The sequence below is a fragment of the Osmerus eperlanus genome, chromosome 28 (genome assembly GCF_963692335.1).
Source record: "Osmerus eperlanus chromosome 28, fOsmEpe2.1, whole genome shotgun sequence".
Lineage (NCBI taxonomy): Eukaryota > Metazoa > Chordata > Actinopteri > Osmeriformes > Osmeridae > Osmerus > Osmerus eperlanus.
Window position 1 is genome coordinate 1,425,727 of NC_085045.1, and position 23,679 is coordinate 1,449,405.

At 51.1% G+C, this 23,679-nt stretch overlaps 1 protein-coding gene across 2 annotated transcripts; it reads right to left on the bottom strand.

The window, feature by feature from the left end:
• Nucleotides 1-6,176: 6,176 nt before the first annotated feature.
• LOC134014991 (transducin-like enhancer protein 1) lies at nucleotides 6,177-23,079 on the bottom strand. 2 transcript variants are annotated; one of them, XM_062454235.1, is made up of 20 exons: nucleotides 22,331-23,079; nucleotides 21,834-21,931; nucleotides 21,048-21,111; nucleotides 20,575-20,619; nucleotides 18,385-18,447; nucleotides 18,085-18,189; nucleotides 16,316-16,502; nucleotides 15,741-15,757; nucleotides 13,708-13,815; nucleotides 13,509-13,562; nucleotides 13,225-13,377; nucleotides 12,242-12,380; nucleotides 11,875-12,065; nucleotides 11,499-11,569; nucleotides 11,011-11,260; nucleotides 10,267-10,514; nucleotides 9,970-10,117; nucleotides 9,366-9,516; nucleotides 7,463-7,539; nucleotides 6,177-6,929 (listed from the first exon to the last, which is right to left on the bottom strand). In XM_062454235.1, exons 1-20 carry the CDS (start codon nucleotides 22,373-22,375, stop codon nucleotides 6,822-6,824), a joined length of 2,322 nt encoding a protein of 773 aa, XP_062310219.1. In that variant the 5' UTR covers nucleotides 22,376-23,079; the 3' UTR covers nucleotides 6,177-6,821. The 2 variants fall into 2 exon arrangements, with proteins under 2 accessions (XP_062310219.1, XP_062310220.1); XM_062454236.1 differs by having other exon boundaries at nucleotides 22,352-23,078.
• Nucleotides 23,080-23,679: the final 600 nt, after the last annotated feature.

Sequence of the window (23,679 nt, forward strand, 5' to 3'; positions counted from 1 at the left end):
CCTGAACAGTGGTCTTTTCTTGGTTATGGGCACAAATACATGTATGTTTGAATAGCTGAACTCGAGTTCTTGCGTTAAAAACGATGTTTTGAATTGTGAACTAAATGTAGATAGAGTTTAGCGTTCAGTGATGACCACAGCCATCTGGTGGTTTACTATAAGAACTGCACTTGTAATTCTCACTTTAAACCACTAGATGGCGATATTGAAGCGCAACCCAATGGTGGCATTTAAATAGTACCCTTTAAAAACTGCTTCCATAGCGCTGTAATTTATTAGCTTCATTGGTAACATTAATCTGCAATTAATAAAAGTATGAATTAGTCAATCATCACAAAAAATATAATGTTACGAGTGTGATCAATATAACAATTCAGGCATTTCATCTGTTAATGCTCATTCCGGTGATTTTATTATATTAACTTCGGTCAAATGATACTTTTCTCCAAGCCCGCAGCAAGCTGAAATTCTCCGACAGCTATAAGACGCTCCTTCATCTGGCCACCAGGGAGCACTGAACATCATTTTTTTATTTCTATACCCCACACAGACTCTGATCACAAAACTCTTAAAATCCTGGCCACCTGTGCACCAGTAGAGATCTGACACGATTAGACAAGTCTTAGCAATGTGGCAAGACACTAATTTGGTTGGAAAGTCCACCGTGCTGTTTACATCTGCTTTATTCCAATCCTGAGCTGAAGAAACACCTCCACCATTCACAGCATGCCACAGCCCAAAATGCGTTACCATGGCAACCATACCTCACAGGAGGTGAGACACACAAAACCCTGAAGGAGGAAATGCAAGGTGTGTGTGTGTGTGTGTGTGCACGCATCTAAGGTATAACATATAGATTGTGTTCCTGCATGTGAATGAGTCATACATAGCCACCCGAATCAAATCTCATCTGCTCTCTCTATTACACCCTTGGTCACACACACATACACACACACACACGGTAAGCTGTCAGTGGAGAGATAAGCGAGTCTTTTGAAGGTGGAAATGAGTTTTGGCGGCTGACTGCTCCTGTCTCTCAGGTCATGTGACTAAATCCTGCAGTCATATAAACATGGGCAGATAAGACACCAAGCGCCACTGTTAGTATGTACAGTACTCTCTCTGTCTCTCTCACACACACCTGTCTCTTTCACCACACTACCACAACCTCTGTCTTTCTAGGATAAGATTTGTCTGTGTTGTGTGTGTATGTCTGCATGTGTGTGTGTACAAGTGTGAGGATGTGTGTGTGTGTGTGTGTGTGTAGCTCAGCAATCCCGCCCAAGCCCCTTGTGGCTGCGAAGTTAATTGGTGGCAGATAAACTGTGTTTGTGGAGTGGTGTGTGAACTCACCAATCAGAGAGAGATTTACAGTGTGTGTTTTAGAGTCTAATTACTCTCCCGGTTCCTCAGAGAGCTGCATTAGCTGCTGCTATTCCCAGTCAGTGGAGGAGTTTGGAGACTGTTAGAGTGTGTGTGTGTTGAGTGTTTGTAACAGTGTGTACGTGTGTGTCTATGCATGTGTTTTCACATCTCTTTGTCTCTGTGTGTGTGAGAGTGTGTGTAAGTGTATGACTGTGTGTGTGGATGTGTGTAAGTGTATGACGGTGTGTGTGAATGTGTGTAAGTGTATGACGGTGTGTGTGGATGTGTGTAAGTGTATGACTGTGTGCGTGGATGTGTGTGTGTGTGTGTTTCCTCTCACCTTGGCTCTCTTCCAGGCACGGAGAGCTAATTGGAATTAGAGTAACATTCCTCAAAGGCCATTCATTTAGAGGCAGGCTGAGTGCGAGCGAGTGAGCATGTTAGGGGCTGGAGAGGGCCCTAGCGATCGGCGCTAACAACGTTTTATTCTGATTTTAACGAGGGGTAATCACTCGGCTGGAGAGCCACAGAAATAAAAGCCGAGGAGAAAAAAAAGAGAGAAGAGGGGAAAGCAATTATCTCTTGTTTCAGTGTTGAGTCACGGCCATGTCTGTCTGCCTGCCTCGCTCCAGACCATTAGAGACACACGGTTACAGCTTTTATTAATCACCACTGAACCACTCTTTCCTGTCACCATACTACCCAACTATACTCTGGGGTCACCATACTACCCAACTATACTAGCCTGACACCATACTACCCAACTATACTCTGGGGTCACCATACTACCCAACTATACTAGCCTGACACCATACTACCCAACTATACTCTGGGGTCACCATACTACCCAACTATACTAGCCTGACACCATACTACCCAACTATACTCTGGGGTCACCATACTACCCAACTATACTAGCCTGACACCATACTACCCAACTATACTCTGGGGTCACCATACTACCCAACTATACTAGCCTGACACCATACTACCCAACTATACTCTGGGGTCACCATACTACCCAACTATACTAGCCTGACACCATACTACCCAACTATACTCTGGGGTCACCATACTACCCAACTATACTAGCCTGACACCATACTACTAAACTATACTCTGGGGTCACCATACTACCGAACTATACTAGCCTGACACCATACTACCACACTATACTCTGGGGTCACCATACTACCAAACTATACTCTGGGGTCACCATACTACCAAACTATACTCTGGGGTCACCATACTACCAAACTATACTCTGGGGTCACCATACTACCAAACTATACTCTGGGGTCACCATACTACCGAACTGTACTACTGAACTAAACTTTGCTGTCATTATACTACTGAATTATACTATTCTGACATCATACTACTGAACTATACTTTGGTAAGCTACTGAATGATATTCTACTGTGGCGTTAGTACTAAACTAAGTCAGAGGAAGAGAGAGACAGTGAGGCTCAGTGTTCAGCCTGGTGTTCAGCCTGGTGTTCAGCCTGGTGTTCAGCCTGGTGTTCAGCCTGGTGTTCAGCCTGGTGTTCAGCCTGGTGTTCAGCCTGGTGTTCAGCTCGGTGTTCAGCCTGGTGTTCAGCCTGGTGTTCAGCCTGGTGTTCAGCCTGGTGTTCAGCCTGGTGTTCAGCCTGGTGTTCAGCTCAGTGTTCAGCCTGGTGTTCAGCCTGGTGTTCAGCCTGGTGTTCAGCCTGGTGTTCAGCCTGGTGTTCAGCCTGGTGTTCAGCCTGGTGTTCAGCTCAGTGTTCAGCCTGGTGTTCAGCTCAGTGTTCAGCTCAGTGTTCAGCTCAGTGTTCAGTCTGGTGTTTGCGGCGGCAGGCTTCTTGAGACAGCGGTGGAGAGACGGAGACATGGAGGGGAGAGAGGGGATCGTTGGAGGAGCGAGAGAGCGAGGCAGACGGGTCGATGCTGATCTGCGGGTGGCGAAGGGGAGGCCGCTGGAGCATGTCCTGCGTTTAGCGAGGGCAGAGGCTCGATTCACCCGCTAATCTGCCAGGAGTGGAAGAGAGAGAGAGAGAGAGAGAGAGAGAGAGAGGACAAGGGATGAAGACAGGGAGATAGAACGAGAGGGAGGAGTGGGGAGAAAGAAAGTAGATCGAGATAGGGAGAGAGGGGTGAGGGAGGTAGACAGAGAGGTATATACAGTGGATAGAGAGAGATATTGCAGATTAAGGAACATTGACAGTCCAGACCAGCTCAGGGTCTGCCCCCACCTAAACTCAGATCACACCCTGCCTCCCATCCTCCCTCATCCTCCCCCTGGAGTGATGGAGTCAATAGAGCGTGATCCTCCCCCCACTCCCCCCCTCCCCCTTCCTCACTCTCCTCACCCGAGCCTCAGGCGTCTCCTCTCCTCTCCCACCCTCTCTCCCACCCTCCTCCCACCCTCCTCCCACCCTCCTCCCCCCTCTCCCATCCCATCCACTTTATCACAGCTCTTCTCCACACGAAGGATTTCACCAAACCCACTGAGCGGAAAATGGAGGCTAGTGGAGAGGTCGACACAGTTCCATCTGAGAGAGACTGGGGCTCACGGACTGCAGCGTCCACACACACACACAAGCATAAAAACACACGCAGATGCACCAGCACGAGCATGAAAACACACACACGTGAGGTCCAATAATGTATGCCAGCTGATCTACTGCTGTGAGTTGGATAAACACACAGTTGCCCTCAACCCATCTTGACATTTCTAAGGCCACAGCGCCAGATAAATCGGCTACTTTGATATTACAGTGCATTACTCCTTTAGCGGTAGAAACACCAGGGACATTCCAGTTGGAGTTTGAGATTAAGTTAAGTACAGCAGTTTCAGTCCAACAGAAGGACAAACGTTTGTTTGATCAGAACCAGGGGATTATGCAAATCACACGTCCTGATCTGTGGTGCGTTAATCCCGCTGCTATGTGCAATCCCATAAAAAGTGTCTGTGAGATTAACAGCAGATTAGCGACGTAGCGCGCACATATTTAACAGATTAAAACCCTCGAAATACGGTCCTGTGGGAGGGTCTGGCGGGCTCCCAGTCCATAACCGTCAGCGATTAATGCAGTGGGTGCATAATTACGGGAGGTTTTATATTCTGTCAGTGTGTGTGTGTGAGGTGGAAAGATGGAGCGAAAGACTATGCAGCACGCAACAGGGGTCAATGCGTCCTTTTTAATCAGTCTAGAGTCAGGTCTCATCCTCGTATCTGTAATCAAGGACATTCGTATATGGATGAATCCTCTCACGAGAGACCTCACGGTATGGGACAACTCCAGAGCGGATCACGTGGAATGCCTTCCTTACATTTTCGCTGTCGTCATTCCGCAACCGTTGGAAGATTGCAGAACACAGCTGTAGGTGACTGCAGTGAACTACTAACTCCCGAAGGACTCTAATGGACCAGATTCTTGTTCCTGCTCCTGACGCTCCCCTCATCTGTGACATTTAGAGACTGTCACTGTCTCGCATGCTCATCCTCCTCCCCCTCCTCCCACGACCGTTGGCATTCAAACGCAGCAGGAGAGCTCGCGGTAATCAGCCTTGTGTGATAGAGACACAAGGTGAGGGTGGTTAGGGGACGCGTGTCTGCTCTACGGTAGACAGGCAGCTCCTTCAGAGACTACTGCAGCTGTTGCTGTCGCCACTTCATTAAGACCTTCAGCCAGCCTTCTCTGCCGAGTCAGGCTAAACGAGGCTTGTGTGTGTGTGTGTGTGGGGGGGGGGGGGCATTTGATTGTTATGAAAGGAAACGATGTACCGAAGCACTGTCGTCTTCTAGAGGATTCAAAGAGATCTGTAGCACAGGGGTAATTGTTCCCCACTCACATTTAAATACACACACACGCACACACACTTTTATACTACTTCTATCTCACACAAACACCCCCTTTTCCATCATGCTCGCACGCGCGCACACACACACACAACCTTTATCTCCCTCCTATTGAATAACTCTCTGATGTTTTCCATATTTCATGTGAGGGATTATTACGGCTTACCCACAATCCCCTGCAGCTGATTATCCCCTGTGTTGACAGGACAGAGCAGTGCTATCTGCTGTGTGCAGTGTCCTGGGGTGTGTGTGTGTGTAGCCTGCAATATGGATTCTCTGTGTGTGTAACCTACAAAATGGTGTGTGTTATTGTGTGTGTGTGTTACTGCGTGTGTGTGTTAGTGTTATTATGCGTGTGTGTGTTACTAGGTGTGTGTGTGTGTGGTGATCCAGACGCCCAGGGAGCCAGGCAGGTGTTTCTGCCTGATAGCCAGAGCACCTACAGCTCCAGCAGAGCTGATCATCTCTGTCAGGTGTAGCAGCACCTTAGGTGGGAGACAGCGCTAAGCTCATTAGCCCGCTAACGCTAACATGATAACAGTGGCACGCCAATGGGGCTTCCTCTCACGCGCTAGGATGCTAACACCCTAGCGGCCAACCGCTAACATGCTACATACAGTAGCACATCACACAGACACATTAGCACACTGGGGCAATTAGCACGCTGACACATTAGGTAGCCAGAACAAATCAACAGTGATAGAGGAGAAGAAAGAAAAAACAAAAGTGCGGATACTGTAGACACACACCGCGGAGATAAATGGGATTACGGATGGGAGAGATTACGGATGGGAGAGATTTAGGGCGAATAATCCTCCTGGATATCAGAGAGGTAGCTGTGATCATGAGGGGGACAAGAGATGGAGGGAGGGAGGGAGTGTGGGAAGCGGGGAAGAGGAAAAATAAAATGGCGCTCAGGAGTGGTCGTCGCCAGTCGCCGCAAAGAACGACGCGAGGGACGAGACAGGCGTAAGAAAAAAGAACATTTATTTGTCTAGACATTTCAAATAAGTGAATAATTATCTATCATTAAGACCATTTAGTGTTTTTTTTCCTGGTTAGATTTTGTTCCCATGTAAAAGTAATACCAAACATGTTCGTTATTACTAAAGCATTTACTGTAAGAAAAAAAAAAACGGACATATGTACACTTTTTACAAATTTTTGACCGATAACAAAAATACAAGGATAACTAATCGGAAGCAAAAGAGGAACAGGATGGGCGAGGGGTACAGCAGGAAGGTGTGAAAGGTCATCGTCGTGACAACGGGCTGAGGTCACAGTCAGGGTCAGAGGTCACAGGGCTGTTTTAACATTCATCGTCTGTAAAAAATAAAAACGCCGCCTTCCGGGCAATCCCGAAGCTTCAAACTCATCCATCCCGTCTGATCCATCAACCGTCTTTTCTATCGAGTGTCCATCTGTCTGTCTACCTGTCTGTCTATCCATAGTCAACCCATCCGTCTGTTTATTTACCGTCCATCCCTCCCGCGTACTGGGGCTCCACTGGGGGCGGGGTGTGTGTGGTGATGTGCTGGTCCCGGTTCAGCTGATCACAGCAGGGAACACAGCAGACAGCTGCTTTGGTTGGTCCGCGGCCGACCTCAGGTCAGCGTTAGTAGATTACCTCATAGACGGTGGCCTTTTTGTCCCCGGAGCCGGTGACAATGTACTTGTCGTCGACGGAGATGTCACAACTCAGCACCGAGGAGGACTCCTTAGACTGGTGGAGGCAGAGGAGAAGGTGAGGAGGGGAGAGAGGGGGAGAGAGAAGGGGAGGAGGAGATAGGGGGAGGAGGGGATAGTGGGGGAGGAGAGAGAGGGGAGGGAGAGGGAAGAGACAGGAAATGGAGGGGGGAGGAGGATGAGATAGTGGGGGAGGGAGAAGATGGACAAGGGGGGAGAGAGGGAGGAAGAGGGAGGGAAAGAGGAGAGGAGGGCATGGGGGAGGGACAGGATGAGAGAGAGAGAGAGAGAGAGAGAGAGGAGAGAGAGGAGAGAGAGTGAGAGAGAGAGAGAGAGAGAGAGAGAGAGAGAGAGAGAGAGAGAGAGAGAGAGAGAGAGAGAGAGAGAGAGAGAGAGAGAGAGAGAGAGAGAGAGAGAGAGAGAGGGGGGGGGGGGGGATAGAAGGAGGGGAGAAAAGGGAAATGAGGTCAGGAAAACAGATTAGGTTGTGATCTCCCATGTGTAGGCCAGGTATTACTGTGTGCTACTGGAGCTGGGTAGCAGCTGTGTGGGTGATGAGATGGAGGTTACCTGGAATATACTGGCACCATAGGGAGTCCTCCATGCATTCAGCAAGTTGTCCTTGCCTGTGCTCACAAACCATTTACCTGAGGACAGACAGGACAGGCATTTTAATAAGCATGGAAAGGTCACAAAGAGAGAGAGACAGACAGAGTGAGAGAGAGATTCAGACATAAAGAAAAAGTAAGAGATGCAGTGAGATAGAGACATATGCTGTATATCTTTGTCTCTGTGTAAGAAAGGGAGATGGAGAGATGGAGAGAGCAAAAGTAAGAGATGCAGTAAGAAAGAGAGACAGGGAGAGAGACAGAGGTATACAGGGAGAGAGACAGAGAGAGAGACAGGGAGAGAGAGAGACAGGGAGAGAGAGAGACAGGGAGAGAGAGAGAGAGACAGGGATGAGAGAGAGAGACAGGAGAGAGAGAGACAGGGAGAGAGAGAGACAGACAGGGAGAGAGAGAGACCAGGGAGAGAGAGAGACAGGGAGATAGAGAGAGACAGGGAGAGAGAGAGACAGACAGGGAGAGAGACAGACAGGGAGAGAGAGAGACAGGGAGAGAGAGAGACAGGGGAGAGAGAGAGACAGGGAGAGAGAGAGAGAGAGAGACAGGGAGAGAGAGAGAGACAGGGAGAGAGAGAGACAGGGAGAGAGAGGAGACAGACAGGGAGAGAGAGAGACAGGGAGAGAGAGAGACAGGGAGAGAGAGAGACAGGGAGAGAGAGAGAGACAGGGAGAGAGAGAGACAGGGAGAGAGAGAGACAGGGGAGAGAGAGACAGGGAGAGAGAGAGACAGGGAGATAGAGGAGAGACAGGGAGAGAGAGAGACAGACAGGGAGAGAGACAGACAGGGAGAGAGACAGACAGGGAGAGAGAGAGACAGGGAGAGAGAGAGACAGGGAGAGAGAGAGACAGGGAGAGGAGAGTGACAGGGAGAGAGAGAGACAGGGAGAGAGAGAGACAGACAGGGAGAGAGACAGACAGGGAGAGAGAGAGACAGGGAGATAGAGAGAGACAGGGAGAGAGAGAGACAGACAGGGAGAGAGACAGACAGGGAGAGAGACAGACAGGGAGAGAGAGAGACAGGGAGAGAGAGAGACAGGGAGATAGAGAGAGACAGGGAGAGAGAGAGACAGACAGGGAGAGAGACAGACAGGGAGAGAGAGAGACAGGGAGAGAGAGAGACAGGGAGAGAGAGAGACAGGGAGAGAGAGAGAGAGAGAGACAGGGAGAGAGAGAGAGACAGGGAGAGAGAGAGACAGGGAGAGAGAGAGACAGACAGGGAGAGAGAGAGACAGGGAGAGAGAGAGACAGGGAGAGAGAGAGACAGGGAGAGAGAGAGAGACAGGGAGAGAGAGAGACAGGGAGAGAGAGAGACAGACAGGGAGAGAGAGAGACAGGGAGAGAGAGAGACAGGGAGATAGAGAGAGACAGGGAGAGAGAGAGACAGACAGGGAGAGAGACAGACAGGGAGAGAGACAGACAGGGAGAGAGAGAGACAGGGAGAGAGAGAGACAGGGAGAGAGAGAGACAGGGAGAGAGAGAGACAGGGAGAGAGAGAGACAGGGAGAGAGAGAGACAGGGAGAGAGAGAGACAGACAGGGAGAGAGACAGACAGGGAGAGAGAGAGACAGGGAGATAGAGAGAGACAGGGAGAGAGAGAGACAGACAGGGAGAGAGACAGACAGGGAGAGAGACAGACAGGGAGAGAGAGAGACAGGGAGAGAGAGAGACAGGGAGAGAGAGAGACAGGGAGAGAGAGAGACAGGGAGAGAGAGAGACAGGGAGAGAGACAGACAGGGAGAGAGAGAGACAGGGAGAGAGAGAGACAGGGAGAGAGAGAGACAGGGAGAGAGAGAGACAGGGAGAGAGAGAGACAGGGAGAGAGAGAGACAGGGAGATAGCCAGTCTCACCGCAGTAGGCGAACTGCAGGGAGAGCACGCAGCTCTCGTGCAGGTGCAGCTGGTACTTGTCAGGCTTGGTGACGTGCAGCACCTCCACATTACTGCTCTCCATCCCCACCGCCAGCCACTCTCCTGTAGGACAGTAACCCAGAGAGAAGATCTGCACACACACACACACACAGAGAGAAGAGACACATTCACGCACCATTAGGAAACAAAGTCATTAGTGGTTAGTACACAGGTGGGTGTGCATATCCAGGTGCCAGTGTGTGTGTGTGTATATATGTGTCTCTGTGTGTGTGTGTGGTTGTTCCTCCACGTGTCTCGGCATGCTGCTGCAGCTGGTCTCCTGGGGGAGCAGAGAGGCTGCTGTCAAGACACGCCCAGGTGTGTGTGAGAGGCTGCTCTCAAGACACGCCCAGGTGTGTGTGAGAGTGTGTGTGTGGTAACGTGTCAGTTAAAGCACGTGTGTCTAGCAGTCTAACAAGTTCTAATTGTTCCGGGGGTTTCCACCCCTGCAGAATGACACGATCATGTTGCTGTGTACAACATGTCGGCTGTGTTTCTGGGCGTGTTCGTGTGTGTGTGTTTGTGTGTGTGTGTGTGTGTGTACCTGGGAGGTGAAGTCGTGCTGCTGCAGCTGTCTCCCCTCTCTCAGGTCCCAGGAACGCACCGTGTTATCCAGCCCCCCCGTCCACAGCTTGGTGCCGTCGTTGGAGATGTCGATACAGCTGGCCCCGTCAGTGTGGCCCTGGAACTGCCTGGAGACACACACAGTACAGGAAAGTTCAGTGTCTAGTTTAGGCAGGTCTATGCCACAGTAAAGTCTGTAGTTTAGGAGGTAGGTCTGTAGTCCAGTCTGGTGTCTCGTGCAGGCTGTCTGGTGTCTGGTGCAAGCTGGTTCTCTCACCTGACCAGGGTCTGGTTGTGCAGGTCCCAGACGGCGATGTTTCCGTCGGAGCAGCAGGAGAAGCAGACCTTGGAGTCGGGGCTGATGGCCAGGGCGTAGCAGGCGGGGGCGGAGGAGGTGAGCTCCGCCTTGATGCGCGGCGTGGGCGTGGCCAGGTCCCAGATGGACAGCGTGCTGGCCTCGCCCCCCACGATGAGGGTCCGCCCATCAGGAAGTAGGCGGCAGGAGCGGATGTAGTTGTCGCGGTTCTGGTAAACACAGGATTACATTTAGTTTGGGATGAACTGATAACCCTGGACAGGATTGGTGGATAGGTAAGGGTTAGGATAGGTGTGCTTGCTTTTGTGAGGTAAGAATTTACATCCATCCAATGTACATTTGAGGACACACACACACCACACCACCCCTACACTGATGACAACACCAGCCAGTCACCCTTGTTTTTTTAATTCATTATTATTTATTTTTTACACACCACTATCCATACAACATATACATCTCTCTCTGCCTCTCTCTGCCTCTCTCTGCCTCTCTCTGCCTCTCTCTGCCTCTCTCTGCCTCTCTCTGCCTCTCTCTGCCTCTCTCTCTCTCTCTCTCTCTCTCTCTCTCTCTCTCTCTCTCTCTCTCTCTCTCTCTCTCTCTCTCTCTCTCTCTCTCTCACTCTCTCACTCTCTCACTCTCTCACTCTCTCACTCTCTCACTCACTCACTCACTCCCTACCTCCAAGGCCCCCTACACACTCACCAGGCAGTCCAGCTGGGACACGGGGCTCTTGTTGCCAGGGTGACTGATGTCCCAGACCTTGACGCAGCCCTTGCCCCCGGTGTAGACGTGGCGCGTGGGGTTGCTGATGGTGACGGCACACACCACCTCGCCGTGGTTCAGGGTGTTGATCTGGCGGGCGTGGCGAGGGATGCCCGGACCCACCAAGGCGTCCGGGGGGAACGGCACCGGCTGCATTTGGCCGTCTGCGCTCACGTGGAAGGAGTAGGCCCTGTGGGGGGGAGGCCGATGGGAGGGGGGAGGGGGTAGAGGTGGAGGGTGATGAGGAGGGACGGGGGAGGAGGAAAAAGTGAGTTCAGTCAGGACAGTGTGTCTGGAGTGTTTTTCTCCCATCACTACACCAATTTTTCAAACTGTTAACAAAGCTATTATGTGTAAGTATCCACCAACACACGCACACACACACACGTCCTACACACACGTCCTACACACATCCCCTCTCTACTCACGGTTTTCCTCCCGGGATGCCTGTTAAGCTGGGGGGGATTCCTCGCATGTGAGAATGAGGATCGAAACCCACCTTGAGTTCACACACACACACACAGAGTTATGATGAGTATGTTAATAAATCATAAGCAGTTAAGAGTAGACACACACATAACCAGTACTTTAGCAAACACATTTACACATAGAGAAATGAGCGCACACACTCTCACTCTCTCTCTCTCTCTCTTATACACACACACAGTTAAATAGCTTACGGTACATTATTACACATGTCCAGACCCCTGAGTGTATTTAAACGCAGTAAGGATCTTAAGTAAACAAGAACAAATTAAGTTCTTCATGACGCATTCACACACACACAGACACACACACACTCACCATTGGGGAGCGTCCATACGCAGCGACGGCGGCAGCAGCAGCTGCGCTCATCTGAGGAGACATGTTGTGCAGCCCAGCAGCGTAGGCTGCCCCTGCTCCACCCAGGTCCCCGTTCAGGCCCGCGTGGGGCAGCATACCAAACGCACCCGGGTAAGGACCTTGTACCGCCAGAGGGGTCCGAAGCCCCGCAGCTGGAGGGGGGAGACGGGAGGGTAAGGAGAGGAACCATTCAGGTGGAGAAATAGACAAGAGAGAGAGAGTGGGAGAGAGACACAGAGAGACACAGATAGTGAGAGAAAGAGCGAGAGACAGAGAACACTAGTATTTGTCAACCGCAGCAATCAGAGAGGAAGTTCACCGGTCTTACTGTGGGGGTGTGGCAGATCCATGGAAGGAGGCTTCGATAGGCTGGGCCGGAGTGTGGGCGTGGCACTCGGTCCGGGGGTGGAGTCTCCTCGGGGAGTGGGCGTGCTCGACTTCAAGCCAGGGGTTCCTGCTTTGTCACGCTGCCATGGAAACAGCACAGCCAATCACTCGCCAGAACACGTGACGGAGGGGTGGAAAGTCTAGACTGCTAATGAAGCATGCGAGTCTGTATTGTTCTGGGTGTTTTGAGGATTAGTATAAGTACAGCATTAGCAAAAACACCCACAGGAGGGTCTGGAGAACTCCGTGGTTTAGCCACGGGCACAAACGTGTCCAGACATGTCTTGGCTGACACAGATCCCAGATAAACACCTGATCCAACATTGTTTAAACTTGTTTTTACGATGTGGGAAACATCAGTAGTTCTAGATAACTAGTAGCATTAGGTTATCAATATGTTAAGATAACCAGAAGTGCTTGACAACCCATGCAACAGTAACAGCAGTGCTAGATGACCAGTATTCTAGATAACCAGAGACAGCAGTGCTAGATAACCAGTATTATAGATAACCAATACACTAGATAACTACAGAAACAGCCGTGCTTGGTGATCAGTATTCTAGATAACCAGAGACAGCAGTGCTAGATAACCAGTATACCAGATAACCAGTATACTAGATAACCACAGAGACAGTAGTGCTAGATAACCAGTATTCCAGATAACCAGAGACAGCAGTGCTAGATAACCAGTATACCAGATAACCAGTATACTAGATAACCACAGAGACAGTAGTGCTAGATAACCAGTATTCCAGATAACCAGAGACAGCAGTGCTAGTTAACCAGTATTCCAGATAACCAGAGACAGTAGTGCTAGATAACCAGTATTCCAGATAACCAGTATTCTAGATAACCACAGAGACAGCAGTGCTAGTTAACCAGTATTCCAGATAACCAGAGACAGCAGTGAGGGAGCAGTCCTACCATGCCCATCTCTTTGGACTTGAGGGAGGAGGAGCTTGCAGAGGAGGCGGAGGAGGCGGGGCTACAGGAGGGGTCCTTCTTCAGGAGGCGTGTCTTGTCCAGCCCGTTCTCCCTGGGAGAGGGGAGGGGCGTGCCGTGGGGGGAGGCGGGGTCCTGGGAGAGAGGGGAGGAGTCAGAGAGGGGAGGAGTCGGAATGATAACAATCAGACAATATGTCCACCAATCTGTCAGTCGATCGATCATTCCTGTCCCCGAAAAGCGTGTTCACACACACACATACACACCTCATTGGAGACATCGACCACCAGGTTATCTTCACTCTTTTCCCCATCACTGTCCTGTAGGGACAAATATCCAGTCAGAGATACAAGAACACACACACAAGTATTTACACACTTGATGACACACATTTACAAATTCATAGAGGGATAAGTATTCACTCTTACACACACACACACACTGTCACACCACACACTGTCTTACGTAGTGGCTCGAGTCTTTGTCTTCTACTTTTCGTTTCTTGGTGTCGTTGGAGAACTCTGGTCCATTACGTCGCTTCTCCGAGTTTCTGTCTGTGAGCAGGGAGTTACTCTGGAGAGAGAGGATGAGGGAGAGGAGGAGGAGGGAGAGAGAGAAGGGAGAGAGAGGAGGGAGAGGAGGAGGAGGGAGAGAGAGAGAGGAGGAGGAGAAGAGAAATAGAAGAGAAATGTGAGGAAGGTGAAGAGACAAACTTTAAATAACTAACAAAAAGACACAGATCACTCCCTGTCTCACTCCTAGTGAAGTCACTTAGCCTGAAGAATACATTCCCTCCAGTCATCACTTCAATCCCGTAACATCATCCAGCATATATCAATCTCACCCTCAGAACAGGGCCCAGCCATGTCAAATGAATGGATTCCAGACACTTTCATCCAAAGCTAAATGCAGGCATGTTCTCCCCAGTGAGCTACACCCATCCAAGTACCTTCTGTCAGCAGTGATGATGACCCTCCACAACACCCAAGGTTATGCACCCTCACTGACTTCAAGTGTGTGTGTGTGTGTGTAAGGGGGGGGGGGGGGGTGTAGGGCTGTCAATCAAAGCCTCATGAATCCTAGGGGTGCTCCTGTGCAGCACTTAAGAGTGGTCAGCGTGCCGGGGGGGGGGTGGAGGTTAAGCACACAGTGCCTCCCGTAGCCGGCTCAGTCACAGCACAGGAGTACCACAAGCACACTCCACTGCAATCTCTCTACCTCTAACACACTATTTACCCTGCAAACACATGGGCCCTCACTCCCACACACACACACACAGCCAGAGAGAGCTGGGACACGCACATACAGCCAGGGAGAGAAGGTGGTGATTATTGTGAGTGGTTCGCCAGCTCTAATCAGTGCTCCCTCTCCTGGTTCTGACATGCTTTAATGGATGGCTAGAGGAGAGTCAATACGTGTGTGTGTGTGTGTGTGTGTGTGCGTGTGTGTGTGAGTCCCAGGGAGCGTGTGTAATTGAGTGTGCGCATTAGCTTGTGTGTAATTGAGTGTGTGCTTCAATGTGTGTGAGTGTGTGTCCTTGTGAGTGTGTGTTACTTCCTCCCCCCACCCCTCTCCCAGGGCCCCCCCCCTCATCCCCCCCCCCCAGCCAACGGCTCCAATTGTGTGTGGATTAGCCCATCATGTAGGAGTCTATTATGGTCCCGTCTGTCAATGAAATGTGCATCCAGGAGCCACAGACAGAGTGAGGTCAAACACTGTGGGGGGGAGGAGGACAGGAGAGGAAAGGGTGAAGCCAGAGACCTTTCACACCCGCACATCAACCTCCTCCCCTCCCCCTCTCCTTCTCCTCCTCCCCCACTCCTCCCCTCCCCCTCTCCTCTCCTCACATTATTTACAGGCTTTAGAAAGCAGAGGACTGACCCGCTACACACAAGCAATTTCCCTCACCCCTCCCAGGGTCATATGATGCACCCTCCCCCCCGGCAGGGGGATGAAACACAATGAGGCTCTTTTAGCGCGGGATCAAGGGAGGGAGTGGGGGAGGGAGGGAGGGAGGGAGTGGGGGAGGGATAATCTGTTCACTGAGGTGTTAAATACACACAACAATGCAAAAGCAATGGAGGGTGGGGGGGGGGGGGGGTTGTCAGAGTGTGTGCGTGTGGAGGAGAGATGTGTCTGTGTGTGTCTGTGTGTCTGGGGTTAGGAAACTGTGCTAAAAGCTCTATTTGGAAGTGAAAGAGAGACTAACAGCTCAGAGCAGATCTAGGGCATGACAATGCTGCTCCAGCGGACGGTCTCTCTCTCTCTCTCTCTCTCTCTCTCTCACACACACACACACACATTCGTCAACCCGAATCCTTCCTGCTATGATGTTTACATCTGAGCTAATCATTGGCCAAACACACACATACATGTAAGGGTCTCCGAACCCAGTTAGCATGGTGAAGAAGCTTACAGGGTTTTATGTAGCGCACACACACACACACACACACACACAGGAAGGGGGGGCTGCAGTTGTAGAAGCAGGAAGTACTTACTGTGCTGGGCTCTCGCTCTGTTGCCATAGATACGGAGACAGACAGCGTCAGGGTGAGGTCACCAGGCACAACCCCAAAAAACGACAGAAGAAGAAGAAGAGAAATTAGAGCCCTGAGACGAGAACGTGTTTCAGTAGATTTATTAATAAACAAACCCAGCAAGCACAGTCTGTCTGGTCTAGTACAGTCTGTCTGGTCCAGTCCACTCTGGTCCAGTCTAGTCCACTCTGGTCCAGTCCAGTCCACTCTGGTCCAGTCCAGTCCACTCTGGTCCAGTCTAGTCCACTCTGGTCCAGTCTAGTCTAGTCTGGTACAACATAGTCCAGTCCAGTCCAAATCAATCCAGTCTAGTCCAACTTAGTCCAGTGGCAAGTAGTCCAGCTCTATACATGTCTACTCATGTTGGACCACTCTAGCACACTGGAAGTCATGGCTGGCCAACTTTTCTTTTTCTTTTAGCACAGAGTTCAAAACTGACTTCCTGTTGGTCCCAGTCTAAGTGGGCGGGCCAGACATGCTCCTCCTCAGTGTGGGCGGGGCCAGGTGGAGCCCCAGTAAGAGGGGGCGTGGCTCACCTCTCAGGTGCTCCGCCTCCGCCTGGTGCTTCTTCTCCTCTTTGGCTGCCAGGTGAGCGGGAACCCCGCCCAGGGCGCCTGATAGGGCGAGCAGACTAGCCCCGCCCCCCAGCTGGGCAGGGTGGAGGCCGACGGGGTGGGGGGTGAGGGGGATGGGGGCACCGTGTGCGTGAGACAGGTGCTGTTGCTACGGAGACAGGGAGGGAGGGAAATAAGAGAGAAGAAGAATAAGTGGTCATTGATTCAGAATCAATCAGCCAATCAAATCTGTCAACAAGGAAGCCCATTAAAACCCACATGGTTCAGTTAATCTGTGTAGTAACCAATACGTGCTTATCAATACACCACTGCCAGACCCTTCCCTCACACACACACCATATACACACACCTCCCTTCCTCCGAGGTCAAACACTGAACAATACTGACAGCTGGGATCACAGCCCAGACCATGGTGAGGAGGGAGGGAGGGAGGGAGGGGAGCCCCAGCTGCTGCCTGCAGGGATAGGGGAGGTGGTGGGGGAGGGAGGGAGGGCTCTGGAGGATTGGGGGCGTTTAGCTGTCAGGTTTCGCTCTCTTTCACACCAAATCAGGCGCTCGTCTGAGCGTGAAATGTCTTTGTGTTCCAAAACATCATTACTGCATCTTCACACAGTAGCCGCGGGAACGGGACCCACTGATCTACCCCAGGGGGAAGGGAGGTGGGAGGGATTGGTGAAGGTCAAACCGCCTCTTTATATCACCTAATTGACTACCCCCCCCCCCACACTCCTCCTCATGGAACCACAGGAGAGATGCGGCAGAACTCAAACCTCATCCCCACCAGCTCCCTCTCTCCCCCATCTCCCTCACCCCCCCTCTCCCTCACCCCCCTCTCCCTCACCCCCCTCTCCCTCACCCCCCTCTCTCCACAGATAATCCCTCCGCTGGCCCGCCGTGCACGTGCACACGCACAAGCGCTCCCACGCCCCCCTGTGGGGAGCAAATGGAGGGGAAGCGAGGGGTGAGGCGAGGGGTGAGGCGAGGGGTGCCAGTTTGTCAGGAGGTGTTAGTGTTCGGGGGGTTGGTGGGGAATATGCTTCATTACACTCATTTAACACACACAAACAGGGTGAGTGACAGCATGTGGGGGGGGGGGGGGGTATAAACACTGGAATCCTGCAATTAAGACTCAAACTGTAACCGCCAAACTGGCTGGCTGACCACGAACCCCACCAACTCCTGCCAGTTAACCCACCTCACCTCCGCCCAAGTCACCCACCCCCTTTATATACCCCTACACCTCCCCCCCCCCCAATCTCCCACCCTCAACAATCCACTCTTACCACAGCTACATGCAACGGTTAAGAAAAACCACTGTTTTACAGTCAGCCCCCTCCACAACACACACAGGCATGTTACTGATGTTACTGTAGAACATTCACAAACCGATTATTCTTAAAGACTTATTTCATCCATCCATCCATCCCTCCCTCCCTCCCCTCAGGTAACAGTAGTGGAGGAGGAGAGGAGGAGAAGGAAGAGAGGAGAGGAGGAGAAGGAATAGAAAAGGAGAGGAGGACAGGAGGAGAGGAGAAGAAAGAGAGGAGAGGAGGAGAATGAAGAGAAAAGGAGAGGAGGACAGGAGGAGAAGGAAGAGAGGAGAGGAGAAGGAAGAGAGGAGAGGAGGAGAATGAAGAGAGGAGAGGGAAGAGAGGAGGGGAGGAGAATGAAGAGAGAAGAGGAGGAGAAGGAAGAGAGGAGAGGAGGAGAATGAAGAGAGGAGGACTCACGCTGGGAGGCAGGCCTGGCAGGCCCCGGACCCCGATGATGGAGTTGAGTTCAGCCATGGTGACCTGCTTTGCCCTCTCCACCGCCTGGACCACCTGCTGCTGGTGCTGCAGGGGGGAAGGTTACACACACACACTTACTGATAAATATATACACACACACTCTAATAAATATAAACACACACAGAGAGACACAGACAAGAATGACAGGCACTGGGAATAACAAGGTGTGCTGATAGACTTATCAGTATGGCAGATGACACACACACACACACACCAGCTCCCTTGCAGACACACACTTACCTCCTGAGAGAGGAAGGGGATGACTTGAGCACAGATGGTGTTGAGCCTCTTGGCAATCTCAGTCTGGTGGAGAGGGGGGGGGGGAGAGGGAGAGAGATAGAGGGAGGGAGAGAGAGTTAGACAGAATAGCAGCATCCAACCCGTCACACGCCACACATGGGACAACACAGACCCTGAGCCACAGATTGTCATTGCAGATGTGACACACCTTTAGACACACACACACACACACACGAAAACAAACACGAACATAGAAACACTCCAGGGCTGACAGACATCTCTCCTCCCCACCCCCCAGCCTCTCTCCCTCCCTCCCTCTCTATTCCCATCAGCGCTCTGCCATAATCTCATCATTCCTAATTTCATTTGCCCCCACTCTCCGTTCCTCGGAAACGCACCCAGAGACCGGAGGTGGCCGGGATTGGCCGGGAACACGATACCCCCACAGTGGCAGCAAATCAGATGAAGCAGCTCAAGTAACATATCGGCCAATCCAGTTGATACGAGGCGGCTCAGAGTAAAAGGGGAATTAGAGGTGCTTCCAGATGCAGTAATGGAGATATACAGGCTTACGCGCACCGGACACACACACACACAAAACAGAATCACAAGAAAAAGGAAACACAGGACAAAGTGACACACACACACACAGAGAAGAAAAAAGATCCTTTATCTAGGCAACATGAGGTGAGCACAGGCCCAGTGTCTGAGGTGAGATGTCCCCCTCACCTGGCCTTGCTCAGCCACACCTCACCTCACCTCAACTACACCGCTTGCAGCTAACTTGCGAACTACTTTACCCAGAATACACCTGCAGGGAGCTAAAAGGACCGCAGCTTAGCTCAGAATAGGGCAGAGCTGGGGCCTGTGGACGGTCAGGGGATCTGACCCTTCTTACTGGGTCACTGGAACCTAGTAAGACTGCTCTAGTCACCTTGCGTTACTCTGTGTACACACACACACACGGGTGCGCACACACACACACACACACGGGAGGCTGCAATACATCTTTCAGGCCTACTATGAGTTGGGGGTGACCGTGTCATAGGTCACAGTCTATGACCTCTTCTCACAGGTCTTGCCAGGTTTCTGAGCCCTGAGGGGTTAATGATGGGAAACTGGGAAACTTCCCCCGACACACAATCATAGACACACAATCACAAACACACCCAAACGGACACACACACAGACGACCATAAATACACACACACACACACACACACCAGACTGAGCCCCCCAAGGGACCATGAAGTAGCACACTGCTCCCCAACACCAGGGAGGAAGGAAGAGAGAGAGACACACAGAGAAAGAGAGAGATAGGGGGGAGAGAGAGAGAGAGAGAGAGAGAGAGAGAGAGAGGAAGAGAGAGTGAGGGAGAGAGAGAGAGGGAGAGAGAGACAGAGAGAGAGACACACAGAGAAAGAGAGAGATAGGGGGGAGAGAGAGAGAGAGAGGGGGGGGAGAGATAGGGGGGAGAGAGAGAGAGGGGGGGAGAGATAGGGGGGAGAGAGAGGGGATAGATAGAAAGAGAGAGAGAGAGGGGGGGGGGGAGAGAGAGAGAGGGGGGGGAGAGAGAGAGAGGGGGGAGAGAGAGGGGATAGATAGAAAGAGAGAGAGAGAGGGGGGGAGAGAGAGAGAGAGGGGGGGGAGAGATAGGGGGGAGAGAGAGGGGATAGATAGAAAGAGAGAGAGAGAGAGGGGGGGGAGAGAGAGAGAAAGAGTTGAAGGAAGAGCAGGAGAAGAGGTGGAGCGACAGACTCCTATAATCCTTAGTAAACCAGCCCGGCCAATCCACCTCCAATTTCCTCTATTCTGACCAATCGATACCTGCAGTAATTACTGGTAAACGCTGGAAGGCACTGTCCTGCTCCTAAGGGAAGTGTGTGAGTGTGTACGAGTGTGTGTTTGTGTGTGTGTGCAGTTCTGTCTCATCCTCTGCATTTCCTCGATAAAGGGCTCTGTGATCGATTCATCTGCCCTCCCCTGCTCTGCCTCCCCTAATGCAATAAAACAGGCTAGTCCCCCAGACAGCACCAATCAATCAACAGAGTAATTCATCCTGCCTCTGGGCTCGTACGGTCAGGTCTAACCAGGGAGATGGAGAGAGAGAGAACCATCAATCACTGGTGACCCCTCTCTAACACACACACCATTTTGACAAAAACACAAACTGTACCTACAGAGACGTACCTGTTTGTGCATTTCTATGTTCAGTCCGTATGACATCTCATAGTACTGTGAAGGAAAATGTTCCACATATTATTATTTGACATATTATATGCATGTTTATTTAACCTCTTCAGTGACAGAGACAACACACGCACTGCTACCAGAACCATGCCACTGCCCAAAGCTGTCTCAACAGACTGGGGTGTGTGTGTGTGTGTATACCTCTCACTCTTATCGTCCCTTTTTGAGCTTGTGCATGTGAGACTGTGTGCCTGTTTGGACCTGTGTGTGTGTGTGTGTGTCTCTGTGTGTGTGTGTGTCTGTGCGTGTCTCTGTGTGTGTGTGTGTCTCTGTGTGTGTGTGTGTCTCTGTGTGTGTGTGTGTGTCATATTTGCTGTGGTTTCAGACGAGGAGGGCTGTGGTTCTGCCAGTCAGCTGTGTGTGGCTGAGATGGTTGAGATGGTAGAAAGGATGATGATGATGAAGATACTCACCATGACATAATGTCTGTGCATCTCAGTCTTCTCACTGGCCAGCTTCTCACATTCCAGCTTCAGACTGCAGAGGAAACACACACACACACACCACACACCACACACACACACCACACATTAGCAGGCAGCTTCATCCATCCTGGTCCAGCTGTAAGCTCCAGTGAGCGTTACGCAACAAAAGAGGAAGAACAGGAGATATTCTGTCCAATGACAGGACCCAAAGATGTTTTGTTATGTCCCCCCCACGCCCCACTCCCCCCCCCCCCTCCGCCCCCCTAAGATTCAGCTAGGTTTCCGCCTGACTCCCCCTAACCCACAACTAAACGGTTCACTTGTCACAAGTCTGGCCTGCTGGAACACCAACAAGCTCTTGGGGTTACTCGCGCGCATTTAAAGCACATATGTTTGCTTACGGTCTGAATTGTGGCGTGTGTGTCTGCTGTCATCATGTTGTCATTATGTGTACCTCACCCCCCCCCCCCCCAACACACACACACACTCTCTTTCTTTCTCTGTCAGACACACACAGGAAAACAAAGAGTGATTTATGAAAATCTGAACCCACACGCCACCCTTCAGTTCAAACACCACCAGTGCCCAGACCCACCGCAGTCACTCACAAGGTGACAGCCTGGCTTCCAGTGTGTGTGTGTGTGTGTGTGTGTGTGTGTGTGTGTGTGTGTGTGTGTGTGTGTGTGTGTGTGTGTGTGTGTGTGCTTAAGAGAGAATGTATGAGGAAGGGAGAGAGGGGAAACAAGAGAGGGAGAGAGAGGGTGGTGTATTCACCTGTGGTACTGGGCCTGGAGGAACTGGAACTCCTCTTTGATGCGATCCAGTGACTCTGGGATGGTAAATTTAAACGGCTGTCCGGGGACCTGAGGCGTCTGTCAACACAAAAACCCCGACACGACAATAAAAACACTCAAAACCTGCTCTTCGGCCCTGTCGCGTTCAACTCCTAACAAACTATGGTTTTCAAGAAAGTGATTAGCGCTGAATTAGATCAAGTCGTTGCCTAACGACAGAACATGCTGGACGCTCTGCTGCCAAGTAAGTTCTGCGCTATGCTTAGGCTACTCCAATTAAACTGAGTGCATCATGATAAACTCATTACAAGAGCACCACAGGCTGTATGACAGGGCTGTAAGCCCAAGACAAACAAAGGACCTTCCCCCGACGCCCTGGCGACCCGCCATCCCGTAGGAACAGCAGGCAGCGTGGCCCAAAGTGACCGATGGGCAGACGGTTCGATAATAACAAATAAGAGGGTATATTCAACCTACGTTTCTCATGACCAAGCTTACCGGGTGCCGACCCTGGGGAAACATCGTCCTCTCTTGCTCCGTCGATGCCCGCTTCCTGACTGATCTATCTGGGAATAAAATAGCCAAGTGACCGGCCAGGCGCTGCTCTAGACGATGATAAACCCATCCATCCTCGCTCGTTCTCAGTTCAACGGCCGTTAATGCCACACAACGTCCCTCGCCCTTCCGAGATCTCTAATCGACTGATGGCGCGATACAATCTCAGTTCCCGTCTCTGCGCTCGAGCCAGCATACAACCGTAAATCAACCAGAAAAAAAACACGGGAAGCAGATAATTAGACGAGGAAAACCAAAAACAGGTGAAAAAGAGAATCCCTCTAAAGCTTTCCTCGGGAATATGCTACAGGACGGGGACGGTACGATCCACGTAGCTAAATCCCGAATAGAGCGCTATAAACTCCAGTTGAAGAAGTTGCCACTCCACCACAACGCGGTCGGCGTAGAAACAGGAACAAATCCACAGATGTTAATTGCGATGAAGAGTTCCCCCTTAACTGCCGCCGTAGCTTGAGGAAATTACTATTTTGCGTAGAATCCGACGAAATGCTGATTCGAAGTCAAACGGGGATAAAGAGAGCAGACCATATAAGATGTTTGTCAATGGAAAAATCGAGTTAGTTTTGATAATAACAACCGCCTCTTCAGCGCAAAAGCAGCGTCAAGCCTCGCTCTACCTCTATGGCAACTTTCTCACGCGGTTTCACACTCTCCCAGCTAACCAAAGGAGACCCGCCCCAGAAAACGTGCATCAGCCAATAGAAATTGCCTTTCCACGTGGGATAATGATGAAAGATATGGAATCAACCAATGGATTTCCTTTTGACGACCTCAACCATGTCGATCAAATTGAGCCACGCAGGCGGCAGCCAATCCAAGCGTTGGAGGCGCTTAGTTCGCTGTCGAACACAAGGCGGCTAGTGTGCTGTAGAGTGACAGATCTAAGCTGTCAATCAAAGTAACGTGGTTTCGTTGTGGAGCCTTAAAGACACACACGTACATACATACACAAACAGACATCCTTTCAAGGGGGCCATGTAAAACCAACTTTCCAACTCTTTGTCTGATTTTATTTAATTTATTATGCAAACAACAATGCACGATTAGACTAATGACTACCACAACAAGCAGCCCAGTGGGACTGCTGTGGTCTGTGTAGTTTATCACTGCACCGTGGTACGAGTGAAGTACTGTCGTAGACAAGGCGTGTGTGTGTGCACGGCCATGCTTAGGGCGAGCCCTGAGCGACCCCTGAACTTTGACCTCTCCCACTGACCCCTGTCTGATCCGCTCCATCTGACGGCCTCATG